The sequence below is a fragment of the Pristiophorus japonicus genome, chromosome 15 (genome assembly GCF_044704955.1).
Source record: "Pristiophorus japonicus isolate sPriJap1 chromosome 15, sPriJap1.hap1, whole genome shotgun sequence".
Classification (NCBI taxonomy): domain Eukaryota; kingdom Metazoa; phylum Chordata; class Chondrichthyes; family Pristiophoridae; genus Pristiophorus; species Pristiophorus japonicus.
Genome location: NC_091991.1, coordinates 22,219,401 through 22,232,452, shown reverse-complemented (window position 1 = coordinate 22,232,452; position 13,052 = coordinate 22,219,401). Strand labels below are relative to the sequence as shown.

Genomic DNA, 13,052 nt, shown 5'->3' with positions numbered 1-13,052 from the left:
ACTGCCTAGCACTGGAATGATTTCTTTAGTGTAAGTCCTTAATTCTGTCTCAATGCCTGCTAATTTGGGTCTACTGGCTTTAAGTGGCCATAGCTTCTCAAATTGCTGAACGCCCATGATGACTGGCTGGCCCTAGTGTCCAGCTCCATGCGTACTGGGATGTCGTTTAATAAAACCCTCATCATCACTGGTGGCGTTTTGGTGTATGAACTGTTCGCCGCATGGGCCCGCTGAACCTTGGCGTCCATCGATTTGCCCCAAAAGTCATCCTGCCTCAAAGGACCCTCTTTTGGTCCCTCCACCTCATATATTAGTCTGGTTGCAGGCTTCCTGCACATTCGAGCTAAATGGCCACTGAGATTGCAGTTTTTGCAGACAAACTGTTGAAATCTGCAAGATCTGGCTGAGTCTTTTCCCCCACACCTGCAGCATGAGTTAAAGTTTCCATTGTTGGGGACAAAGGGACTATGGCCAGGCATTCTGCGCTGACTGTCCCTTTGACTGCTCTTACGTACCCTATTAGTGGGTGTCAACGGCCCCATCCCGGGCCGCATTGTCCGCTCCGTTCAGCCTGCCATTGTCTCTGTTGGAGTCCTATTCTGGGGTCTATTGCTGCCTGAGGAAAGTCGGACTGCCTCTGCCAGCCTGCGGGGCTCTGAGTCGCATTGATGATGTTGACTCCTTGACCCATCGCCGCATTAGAGGCAGAATTGCGCGCGTATATTATTTTCATCTCTTCCTCCCCTGCCATGAAAGTTTGAGCTAACAACGCTGCCGCTTCCAAGGTCAAATCCTTGGTCTCAATTAATTTGCGGAAAATTCCCGCATGACCGATGCCCTCGATAAAGAAGTCTCTTAGCATCTCCCCTCTGCAGGCGTCTGTGAACTTACAAAGGCTGGCCAAACGCCGGAGGTCAGCTACGAAGTCCGGTATGCTCTGTCCTTCACGACGTCGGTGGGTGTAGAATCTGTGTCGGGCCATATGTATGCTACTCACTGGTTTGAAGTGCTCCCCGATCAATTTGCTAAGTTCTTCAAAGGTTTTGTTCGACAGCTTTTCGGGTGCTAGTAAGTCCTTCATGAGCGCGCAAGTCTTTGGTCCGCAGCTGGTCAAAAGATGAGCCCTTCGCTTGTCGGCCGCTGCATCCCCCAGCCATTCTTTCGTAACGAAGCTTTGCTGAAGCCTTCCGACAAAATCGTCCCAGTCTTCCCCAACACAGTACCGTTCCTCTGTGCTACCGGTGGCCATTCTCGTGGGTCGTGAAATCCCGTTTCTCGTTGCCAATGTAAAGTCCTTACTCTACAGCATGAAACCACACGAGACATCTTCTGGGGACAAGGTCACTCTGTGATCTCAACTCGTTATTCACAGCACTCCACAAGTGATGACCCTGCGTGGGACCTCCCTTTATATACCTGGGAGATCAGGTAAGGAGTGTTTCCCACAAGTTCACCCCTTGTGGTCAAGGTGTGCATCTAGGTTGTGTGTATACATTAATACAGTGGTGTTACCTTGTGATTATATACATGACACCGATCACAGCAGCAAACCCCGTGCCCGCTCACAGGGGCAAAGTATTTCAGTGGCCACTTACTATATACGAGCTTCAGACAAAACTTTCCTATTGTCACAATCAGGCTAGGCAATGGTACTTATAATTTATTTGTTAACTGGATATTTCAAGACGATCCATAGTTTCCTCAAAATTATGTATGCAAATTTTTTTGATGAATGTAACTAATAATTTGTTTACAATATTTTGCAAATACTGTGATTGGAATGTTGGTAAAAATAACTTTATGACATTGATGAGTGGCATAAAATGTGTGTAATTACCCTGCAGAGTAATAAAGCTAATAGAGGTACTTACTGAATTATTTTTCCCCTTTTTATTAGCACAAGTCTTTGAAAGAATTAATGTAGTTGTATAACTAGCTCAGATGTATCTCCCAAGCTCTCTGTTTCTTTGCATTTTTCTGAGATAAACGTTACCAAATTAGTGAATGTTATGAGTGGTTTTGCAAATTATTAATACACACTGGGCTGTTGACTGGCACTGCCTAGTCTGAAATCACATACAACCCATCAATTAGATGGAGTTTATTTGTAGGGAAATTGCTTTAAATGCAGACATTTTTGTGGTCTAAATTTTTTCCACAGTATCTGCAAAATTGCTAGGCCCCGCAAACAATTTTAGACTCTGAATCACAATTACTACCTCTGACCGGCTTGTTACTAAAATGGACACCCTACACTTTATCCAAACAGTTGCTAATCCTTATGGCATCTTGACGGTGCATTATGCAACAAAAAAAAGGTACAGTGTTATAATAAAGTGGCAAATTTGACTCTTATGCACAAAGGCATCAATTATTTTATGAATAAAGTTGTTTAAACACTGATCATCATTAAATACTTTACTTAGTGAATTGTTGAGGTCTATACTATTTTTACTGTTTATGAAAGTAATCATTGTGTGTAAGGCAAAAGGTTAATGTTTAAAGGTGTTTGCTCCTGATGAATAAACAGGTCCTCTATTGGTCAGTGACCTTTTTCCTTTTTCTTTGCAATAATGTTAAACTGAGTAACAATCAAATCTTACGTATGCGTTCTTACCATTAACCAGTTGCCATCTTTCTACATTAGCCCCAATGTTGGCCCCTTAAAAACTGAAAGCAGTGATCTTGTCAATGATAATAAGGAAATGGCGAACATGTTGAATCAATATTTACAGTAGAACAGGATTGCATGCTGGAAATCCCAAGGAAACTAATATTGAATTGGGGACAGGGACTCAATAAAATTAACATAAGTAAAATAACAGTAATGAAAAAAATAATGGCACTAAAGAGTGACAAATCCCCAGAACCAAGGTTTTAAAGGAAACAGGTGAGTACATTGCAGATGCCCTAACTATAATCTTCCAAAGTTCTCTCGATTCAGGAACCATTCCTTTAGATTGGAAAATTGCGTATGTCACTCCGTTATTTAAGAATGGCGAGAGAGGGAGACAAGTGAATTATAGACCAGTTAGCCTAACATTTGTTGTTGGGAAATTGCTAGAGTCTATAATTAAGGATAGAGTGACTGAACACCTCAAAATATTTCAGTTGATCAGAGAGAACCAGCAGGGATTTGTGAAAGGTAGGTCATGTCTGATAAACCTGATTGAATTTTTTGAAGAGGTGACCAAAATAGTGGACAGTGGAATGTCCATGGGTGTTATTTATATGGACTTCCAGAAGGCATTTGATAAATTCCCACATAAAAGACTGTTAAAGAAGGCAGAAGCCCACGGAATTGAATACAAATTATTGACCTGGTTAGGAATTTGGCTGAGCAGCAGGAGACAGGGATAATGGGCAGGTACTCAAATTGGCAGGATGTGACTAGTGGTGTCCCACTGGGATCTCTGTTGGGGCCTCAATTATTCACAGTATTTATTAACGATTTAGACAATGGCATCGAAAGTCATATATCCAAATCATCTCATGATACATGGGCAGTGCAGATAAAAACATAAAATTATAAATGAATATCAACAGATTAAGTGAATGGCCAAAACTAAGGCAAATGGATTTCAATGTAAACAAATGTGAGGTCATCCGCTTTGGATTAAAAAGGATAGAACAGGTTACTTTCTAAATGGTGACAAACTAAAAACAGTGGAGGTCCAAATAGACTTGGGGGTCCAGGTACATAGATCATTAAAATGTCATGAACAGGTACAGAAAATAATCAAAAAGGCTAATGGAATGCTGAAATTTATATATATCTACAGGACTATAATACAAGGGGGTAGAAGTTATACTGTAGCTATACAAATCCCTGGTTAGACCACATCTGGAGTACTGTGAGCAGTTCTGGGCACCACACTTTAGGAGGGTTATGTTGGCCTTGGAGGGAGTGCAGCGTAGGTTTACCAGAATGATACCCGGACTTCAAGTGTTAAATTATGGGGAGAGATTACACAAATTAGGTTTGTATTCTCTAACATTTAGAGGGTTAAGGGGTGATCTGATTGAAGTTTTCAGGATATCAAGGGGAACAGATAGAATAGATAGAGAGAAACTATTTCCGCTGGTTGGGGATTCTAGGACTAGGGAGCATAGTCTAAACATTAGAGCCAGATCTTTCAGGAGTGAAATTAGGAAACACTTCTCCACACAAATGGTGGTAAAAATTTTGAACTCGCTTCCGCAAATGGAATTGATGCGAGATCAAATATTAATTTGAAATCTGAGATTGATAGCTTTTTGTTAACCAAAGATATTAAGGGATATGGGCCAAAGGTGGGTCGATGGAGTTAGGTCGCAGATCAGCCATGAAATTTGCTGAAGTTCTTTGAGGATGTAGCGAGCAGGGTGGATAAAGAGGAACCAGTAGATGTCATGTATTTAGATTTCCAGAAAGCATTCGATAAGGTGCCACATGAAAGGTTACTGCATAAGATAAGAGTTCATGGGGTTGGGGGTAATATATTAGCATGGTTAGAGGATTGTCTAACTAACAGAAAACAGAGAGTTAGGATAAATGGGTCATTTTCAGATTGGCAAACTGTAACTAGTTGGGTGCCACCGGGATCAGTGCTGGGGCCTCAACTATTTACAATCTATATTAATGACTTGGATGAAGGGACCAAGTGTAATCTAGTCAAATTTGCTGATGATACAAAGATAGGTGGGAAAGCAAGTTGTGAGGAGGACACAAAGAATCTGCAAAGGGATATAGAAAGGCTAAGTGATTAGGCAAAAATTTAGCAGATGGAGTATAATGTGGGAAAATGTGAAGTTATCCACTTTGGAAAAAATATATATATTATTTAAATGGAGATTACAAAATGCTGTGGTACAGAAGGATCTGGCAGTCCTTGTACATGAAATACAAAAAGTTAGCATGCAGGTACAGCAAGTAATTTGGAAGGCAAATGGAATGTTGGGCTTTATTACAAGGGGGATGGAGTATAAAAATAGGGAAGTCCTGCTACAACTGTACAGGGTGTCGGTGAGAACGCAGCTGGAATACTGCATATAGTTTAGGGCTCCTTATTTAAGGAGGGATATACTTGCTTTGGAGGCAGTTCAGAGAAGGTTCATGAGATTTGTTTCCTGAGATGAAGGGGTTGTCTTATGAAGAAAGGTTGAGCAGGTTGGGCCTATACTCATTGGAGTTTAGAAGAATGAGAGGTGATCTTATTGAAACGTACAAGATTATGAGGGGGTTTGACAGGATAGACGCAGAGAGGATGTTTCCCCTTGTGGGGGAATCTAGAACTAGGGGGCATAATTTAAGAATAAGGGGTCACCCATTTAAAACGGCGATGAGGAGGAATTTCTTCTTTCAGAGGGTCGTAAATCTTTGGAATTCTTTACCCCAGAGAGTTGTAGAGGCTGGGTCATTGAATATATTTAAGTTGGAGATGGACAGATTTTTGAATGATAAAGGAGTCAAGGGTTATGGGGAGCGGGCAGGGAAGTGGAATTGAGGCCAAGATCAAGTCAGCCACCATCTTATTGAATGGTGGAGCAGGCTCAAGGGGCCGTGTGGCCTACTCATGCTCCTATTTCTTATGTTGTTATGAATGATGGAACAGGCTTGAGGGCCTGTATGGCCTACTCCTGTTCCTATGTTCTTATGTTCCTAGCCGCCATCCAACATCCAAATTGGTCTCACTTTTGTTTTTTTATACTTTCAATCACTTTGAAAAACATTTAGTCAAACATCCCCAAATTTTATGTGTCACTCCCTAGGATCTAATCTTGTGCTTTTCCCCCTAGGATTGAGCAGAAGATGATGGCAATCAGTGACACTCCAGTAGCTTTTATGATCATCAGGATAACTTTGGAACCATTAAATCTGCTGATACCAAATATTATGCTTTACTGTTTCTTTTTAAAATTGGACATGAACTGATAAAATTCAAGATAACCGTAAACAGTACATGCATCTTCTTCCCTGATGCAAAACCTTTGACAAACTAGTTTGGTTATCGCCAACATTTTACACCTTGCCTTCTACAATCAACAGGTACTTTTCTGTTTCTCGATGGTCACCAAAGGTGCTTCCATTTTCTTATGGCTGCATGTTAACTATTATACTGAAAAAAAGACAAAGTAGTCCAGCTTCAGTGCTGTTGGACATACTTACACCTTTCAAGTGAAAAGAATTAGGACAGAATTCTACTGGTGAAAAGTATTTCTAATGCCTCACTAGAAATGTAAAATATTCTTATTACCATATTGCGTTTGAGATAAATATTGTGGTGCTTTATAAAATACTTTTAATTTATTCACCAAAGTTATATATGAATTGAAAGGCAAGCTACCACAATCATTCTCAGGTAGGTTTTCCAAGGTCTGCAGGTATGGTTGGTGGTATTGTGGTAGGTGCCCTACAGGCAAAGCTGGCTCCTTCATTCATGCAATATCATGTAAAGTATGACAAAGTGTGATTGGTGTATTTTCAAAGTACCTTCCAGCTTAAGGGTTCGTCAGGTATTCACATTTCATTGTGATGCCACTGTAATCTGCTGGCATCGCCATCTTTGGGAAAGGAGCCTTCACCAGTACCACGTCTGTCAAAGTGAGGTATGCCACCTCTCTCTGCCGATGTGGGGATGCAGGCGCTGGCAGGATGGCACAGGTCTCTCCTCTCAGGCAATATCTCTGGCTTGGCATTTCCCTGCGGCTCCTCCTCTTCTGCTAACCATGTCAGCTTGAAGAATCCCTATTGGTAAACACTCTGGCGCTAATAAAGAGAGCTTGTGGCAAAAAAAAAGCAACTGACACAAAAGTTCATGAATACCTAAGAAGGGCGAAATTGCACCTTTTTATAGCCCCATTAGCACCTCCGGGGGGGGGCACTAACGGGGCACAATGGCTTTTTCGCCTGGGGGAGGGGGACGCTACCGCCTCCCAGGAAATTGCCCTGGAGGTTTGGGGGGCGCTGTCCTGGCAGCGCTGCACCGCGTCCCGCAAGTAGTGCCCCGGACCGACGTGCAACCAGCGATGACGTCATTGCCATGCGCATTGATTCCTCACCGCCCCGTGCCGACCCCTTAATGCCCCTTGGCGCCGATGACCCGGACATCCACCACTTTAAAGAGGACGGCTTAGCGCCCTGGGCTGCCATCTTTATTTGTCGGCCGACTCTTGGGTCGGCCCAACAAGGGCGGCCCTCGTGTCGACCAGGCCACCATCGAGCACTCCGTTTTGGGTGACGGGCTGCTGGCCCGGTTAACCATGTCCCTGTTGGCCCAGTGGCGGCCACCAATGGGCCTGCAGAGTGTGTAGCGGCCCTCCCCTTTAATGGAAGGGGAGGGGCGTGGTAGCGCATCAGCACTATGAGGAGCGTCGGGCACAGGAAGTCCCGGCCCTGGAAGTTTACTGCCCCCATTCGGGTCGAAGGGCAATTTCTAGCCCCAAGTGTCAGCTGAAAAAAATCACAGAAAACATTTACAAGAGAGGCCTTTAAAAAGCCAGATCCACTTACCTTTAAAATCTTCCGGACTTTTAAAGGGCCTTTAAAAGTTCTGCAGGTCCACCTGAGACTTCCTTCCTGCCAGGTCTCCCTGGTCGTATTGGGGACTTGACATTCAGCATGCCCATGGGGGCAGAGGATGGTACAGTGCCCTTTGCTCTACCTTTTACATGTGCTAATATAACTCCTACTTGCTTTAAAATGGAGGTTTAGACACACGTCCCAGGCCCGTCTAGAATATACAGTGGGGCCCAAAACCAGCGGGCCCCAACAGAACTGATTCCCACCTGATTTCCTGACCTCCATTGCCCTGTTTGCACCCCAATTTGGGACGTTAAGAAAACAAGAAACTGTTCCCACTGTTTCTTCCCTGCATAAATACCAATGTAGAAAAGTAGATTCGCCAGTATAATACAGAAACGAATTCAGGGGCTAGGTGTGATCATATCCTAAAAAGATCCCTCGGTATCCCTTTAAAGACTGAATGCTGAATCATTTTCTACAGCATTGCCAGGTAATGCTAGTATTCTAACCATGCTGCACCTCAGACCAAATGGCAAAAATATGTATCAAGAATCTTTGGTGAAGTGAAGATTGATGAATGTTTAAAGCAATTTGTTCAATACAATGTTTTTTTCCCCCACAGGAGATGGAAAGTTGAGTGTGTCGTATTAAACCTCTTTATTGACCAAGGCTGGGGATGTTTGCTCCTTTCCATCACTGCATTCTCTATTTACAATTTCAAGGAAGCAAATATTAACACCAAATATGTGATCTTTGCTACATAGCATTTTTCTTGCTTCACCATTTGCAGATCGGTCATCAGTCGATTATAACTGTGATCTTGTTTAACTCTTACCTTCTCAGTTTGATTGTAAAAGCAAGCCATTGTAGAACAGGGATCTTCTGATGTTGGGAATGAACTTGGAGTTGAGAACGATGAACTATATGTGGTCTGCTCAGTTAGTTGTTCAGTAACATCTCCTGGACAAAATGCCATTACATTTAGAAATCATAACTGAAGTGACACATTTTATTTTAAAAAATCAGCATTAAAATGCTACAATTGGAAGCTACAGGCTGTAGATATTAAAAATAAATCCCGGATGATGCAACCTTTAACTTAGTCTGCCTAGTACCTACAGTGCAGCCTCCTTAAAACCACTTCAGATTGCACCCCTATAAATTGCAGGAATTAATTGCCTTTGTTGACATTCTAATTTGTTGACATTCTACAGTATAACATTGAGAACAGTTGGCATTATCATTATCAGAGAGGCTGCTTCAATCCAAATGAGATGTCTATATAAATGTTGTGAATGGCACAGGTGGGAATTTTAACTCCTGGGCAGGAACGCAGCCTGGAAGCCTAGTGAGCGCCCGATCCATTCAAGAGCAAACAATTTTAATGACCAGGCTTTGTTAGCATGCTGCTGACTGACTTCAAGTTATTGGGAAGTGGCAGAAAGTCAGGCAGCCCCTGGGCCCTCTGTAAGTGCGGGGACGGGGAAATTCAGAGTGATCAGCGGTTTGTGAATGGGAGTGGGGGAGGGGTGCGGAGTCTGGGGCAGGACCCACTTTCCTTGTGGGTCCTTCAGGAAGCACTTGTGCTCCTCCTGATCCCATAAAGGACAGTTTTACACTTACGTGGAAAAGCCTCTTTGGTCTTCAGACCCAGTTGTAGCTCCCACGGTGGCCATTGCAGGTGCCCAGCTCTCTTCTGGGTTAAGGTGGCATTGGGGTCCTATTGATGTAATAGGGCCATAACAACAATAACTTGCATTTATATAGCACCTTTAAAGTAGTAAAACGTCCCAAGGCACTTCCCAGGAGCATTATAAAACAAAATTTGACAATGTGCCACTTTAAGGAGAAATTAGGGCAGATGCCCAACAGCTTGGTCAAAGAGGTAAGTTTTAAGGAGCATCTTAAAGGGGGAAAGAGAGGTAGAGAGGCAAAGAGGTTTAGGGAGAGAATTCCAGAGCCAGGGCCCAGGCAGCTGTAGGAACGGCCACCAATGGTGGAGTGATTAAAATCAGGGATGCTCACGAGGCCAGAATTAGAGGAGCGTAGATATCACGGAGAGTTGTGAGGAGATTACAGAGATAGCCTCCGTGAGCGAGAGAATGAATGGATTTGCAAACACGGATGAGAATTTTAAAATCAAGGAGTTGCTTATTCGGGAGCCAATGTTGGTCAGCAAGCACAGGGGTGATGGATGAGTGGGACAGTGCGAGTTAGGACATGGGCAGCAGAGTTTTGGATGACCTCAAGTTTACATAGGGTAGAACACGGGAGGCCAGCCAGGACTGCGTTGGAGCAGTCAGATCTAAAGGTAACAATGGCATAAATGAGGGTTTCTGCAACAGATAAGCTGAGGCAGGGGCGGAGTCGAGCGATGTTATGGAGGTGGAAATATGCTTAATTTATTTAAATATATGAGACTCCCGCCTGAGTCAGGCAAGTGTCTCATATGGCAGCAAAATCAGGTATTTTATTTCACCCACTCCATCGTAACTTCCTGCCCGCCCAGATTCCCCTGGCGTGGGAAGTTAAAATTCCCACCATACTGTCCATCTTTACTGAGCTGCCCAGCCCTGTCATTCTGTCTGAAAGCGTGCTGAACACCTAGAATGTCAAAGAGCATTATCTCTCCCACAAAGTTAACAATGGCACAAAAATGTATTTTGAACTGTAAAAACAATGTAAACTTTGCTGTAAAAACATTATTTAATCACTTACATGTAACATCATCGTGCCACTTAACTTTCTTTACCCGAAGGTTCAATTCAATTAAAATATTACAGTAACAATAGAATAAATTAGCAGCAGGAGCAGCAGATCTGACCTAATATTACAATAACAGTGATACATGCATCTCTGTGACTGATCTGGCACTATATAGCCAGTTCTGTTAGAAAATGGCTGCATTGGGAAATCTAAATGTCATGCTGATGCAGTATGTAGAGTTCCCTGGAGATGATAGAATATTGCAGAATGAAATTTTGCTTACATCTAAACTTGTACTATAATTGAACGGGATGTGCTTGATGCTGGATTGAGTACAAATTGCAGTAAGTTATTTCATCATTCAACACAGCCATTCCTCCCCTGTTGAGCAGAAATATTTATACCAAAGATGAAAAGCAAAATAATTGTTTTATAAAACCAATATGCAGACCTAGAGTGCACACTATGCTGTTTGAGGCTTGTCCAAAACATAAGCCACTAACTGAGATCAAACCTGCATAATTCACACATTTTAAAGGTGAACTTCCTCAAGCGCTTATTTATCAGATATAACGCCAACAAGAAGCTTCAGTGAGTTAAACAATCAGTAGTCATGAAAAATCACCTATTTTGAGCATATTTACTGGTACAGATGAGACCGAAATGTACTTTAATACATCTGGTGGGGCTGAGAGGCTGTTTTTTTTGAAGCAGTGCATATTGGCAAACTTCACGGCATTAGTCTGTGTGCGAGAGAAAAACTAAATGTGGTGGGATAGTAGAAAATGGATATTGTAGCGGTAATAAGGACATATGGAAGAAACAGGAGATGGTGGAGAAATGGATTAACTCATGGAAAACAAGACAACTTGAAAGCAGTGACAACTTGGGAGATATCACAAAAGGCACCGCAAGAACAGCACATTTTTTAACATTAGTGCTATAAGCTAATCAATATGCTTAAGCAGAAGAGGCAGACATGGGGAAAACATATACAGAGGCAGACAAAAGAGAATTAAAAAAAAAGGAGAACCCAACCATGACCATGACCTTTTTTTTTCTGGGTTGGGGTTGATTTAATATGCAGGTCTGTCATTTAGCAGCATCCCCAACACTCAGAGGGAGCCCATCACTGCTGGACCACTTAATGGGGGCAACGGGGCCTTGAAGACTTCAAATAATTTTTTAATTGAACACGTTGGATTGGACCAATGCCTTCAAGTTCATGAAAGAGGGAGTGGTGACCACTGCTAGGCCCTCTCTCCAACCAACCAAGTAGTTGGCCTTCCATCTTTCCCCCATGGCCTACCCTGACCCCACACAGTCTCGGAGTTAGCAGCAGTAGTAGTGCAAGGCAACAAAATCAGAGGGCCTCCAAGGCCTCTCCTCTCCACCACCAATTACATGCAAAAAAGTGTTCAGGGGGTGGCTGGCCGTATTCCCTGCTAGGGCAGGGGGAGGACAATCCATGGTAATGCTGGTAGAAGAGGCAATGCAGCAGTAGATCTCTACAACCTGTTTCCCTTGATTTTCTGCCACCATACCGCTCAATTTTGAGAGATAAATCCAGCAGCAAAGGTTGCTACAAAATAACAAAAAGCCTGCTGGTCCAACACCACCACACCCAAAGTCTTTCATAGGCAGTCCCTCGGAGTCAAGGATGACTTGCTTCCACACTAAAAATGAGTTCTCAGGTGACTGAAGAGTCCAATGCGGGACCTACAGTCTTTGTCCCAGGTGGGGCAGACGGTGGTTGAAAGAACAGGTGGGTGGGGTGCTTGGGTTGCCACATGCTCCATCCGCAGTTGACGCTTGGCTTCAGCTTGCTCTCGGTGAAGAGACGCGAGGTGCTCAGCGCCCTCCCGGATGCTTTTCCTCCACTTTGGGAAGTCTTGGGCCAACGATTCCCAGGTGTCGGTGGGGATGTTGCACTTTTTCAAGGAGGTTTTGAGGGTGTCCCTGAAGTGCTTCCTCTGCCACCTGTGGCTCGCTTTCGCTTGCCGTGTCGGAACTCCGAGTAAAGCGCTTATTTTGGGCCCAAAGTAGGTCAGGTTTGAGAGATTAATGGAAAGGATAGATCAGGATTGCAGTTTATATGGAATTTCCAGAAAACATTTGATAAAATGATGTATAAGAAAATGGTTGAGAATGTGAGGGTCCGTGGCATAAAATGGAACATGGTGTTATGGATAGTGAATTAGCTGAAAGGCAGAGAGCAAAGGGCTATTTTAAACAGATGCTTCACAAACTGGCAGGCAATGCCAAGTAAGGTGTCCCAGGGATTGTTGTAGGGAACTCATTTGCGCTCTCTCTCTCTCACACACAATCTAGACTTGCATAAAGGATTGGATATTTAAGTTTCCTGATGATACGTTAACCGGGAGGTGTAGCAAACTGCCTCCAGGAAGAATGTAGATGACTTCAGGAGGACGTACACAGGCTAGGGATGTGGGTAGCTAGGTGGCAGTTGCAGCTAAATACAGAAAATAGGAAGTAGTACATTTTGCATTCAAAAGTAAATAATGGATACATGACTTAAATAGTAAGGAGAGGCTAGATAAACATATGAGAGAGAAGGGAATAGAGGGGTATGCTGAGTTAGATGAGGAAAGATGGGAGGAGGCTTGAGTGGAGAATAAATGCCAGCATGGACTGGTTGGGCCAAATGGCCTGTTTCTGTGCTGTATATCCTATGTAATTCTATGTAAGCTTCGTGCAGTAGAGGAGCAAACTGATCTAATTGTGCAGTTACATCAATCCCTAAAAGTGGATGGGTTGGTTAAAAAAATTAAAGAAGTCATAAGAACATAAGAATTAGGAGCAAGAGTAAGCCATTCGGCCC

At 43.2% G+C, this 13,052-nt stretch overlaps 1 protein-coding gene across 2 annotated transcripts in view; it reads right to left on the bottom strand.

Moving 5' to 3' along the window:
* Nucleotides 1–13,052, bottom strand: part of ptprb (protein tyrosine phosphatase receptor type b) — a 124,732-nt gene that overhangs the window by 106,067 nt on the left and 5,613 nt on the right. For both annotated transcript variants that reach the window (XM_070900207.1, XM_070900208.1), the window contains exon 3: nt 8,340–8,464. In XM_070900207.1, coding sequence (XP_070756308.1) covers nt 8,340–8,464 — 125 coding nt within the window. The remainder of the gene's footprint in view (nt 1–8,339; nt 8,465–13,052) is intronic.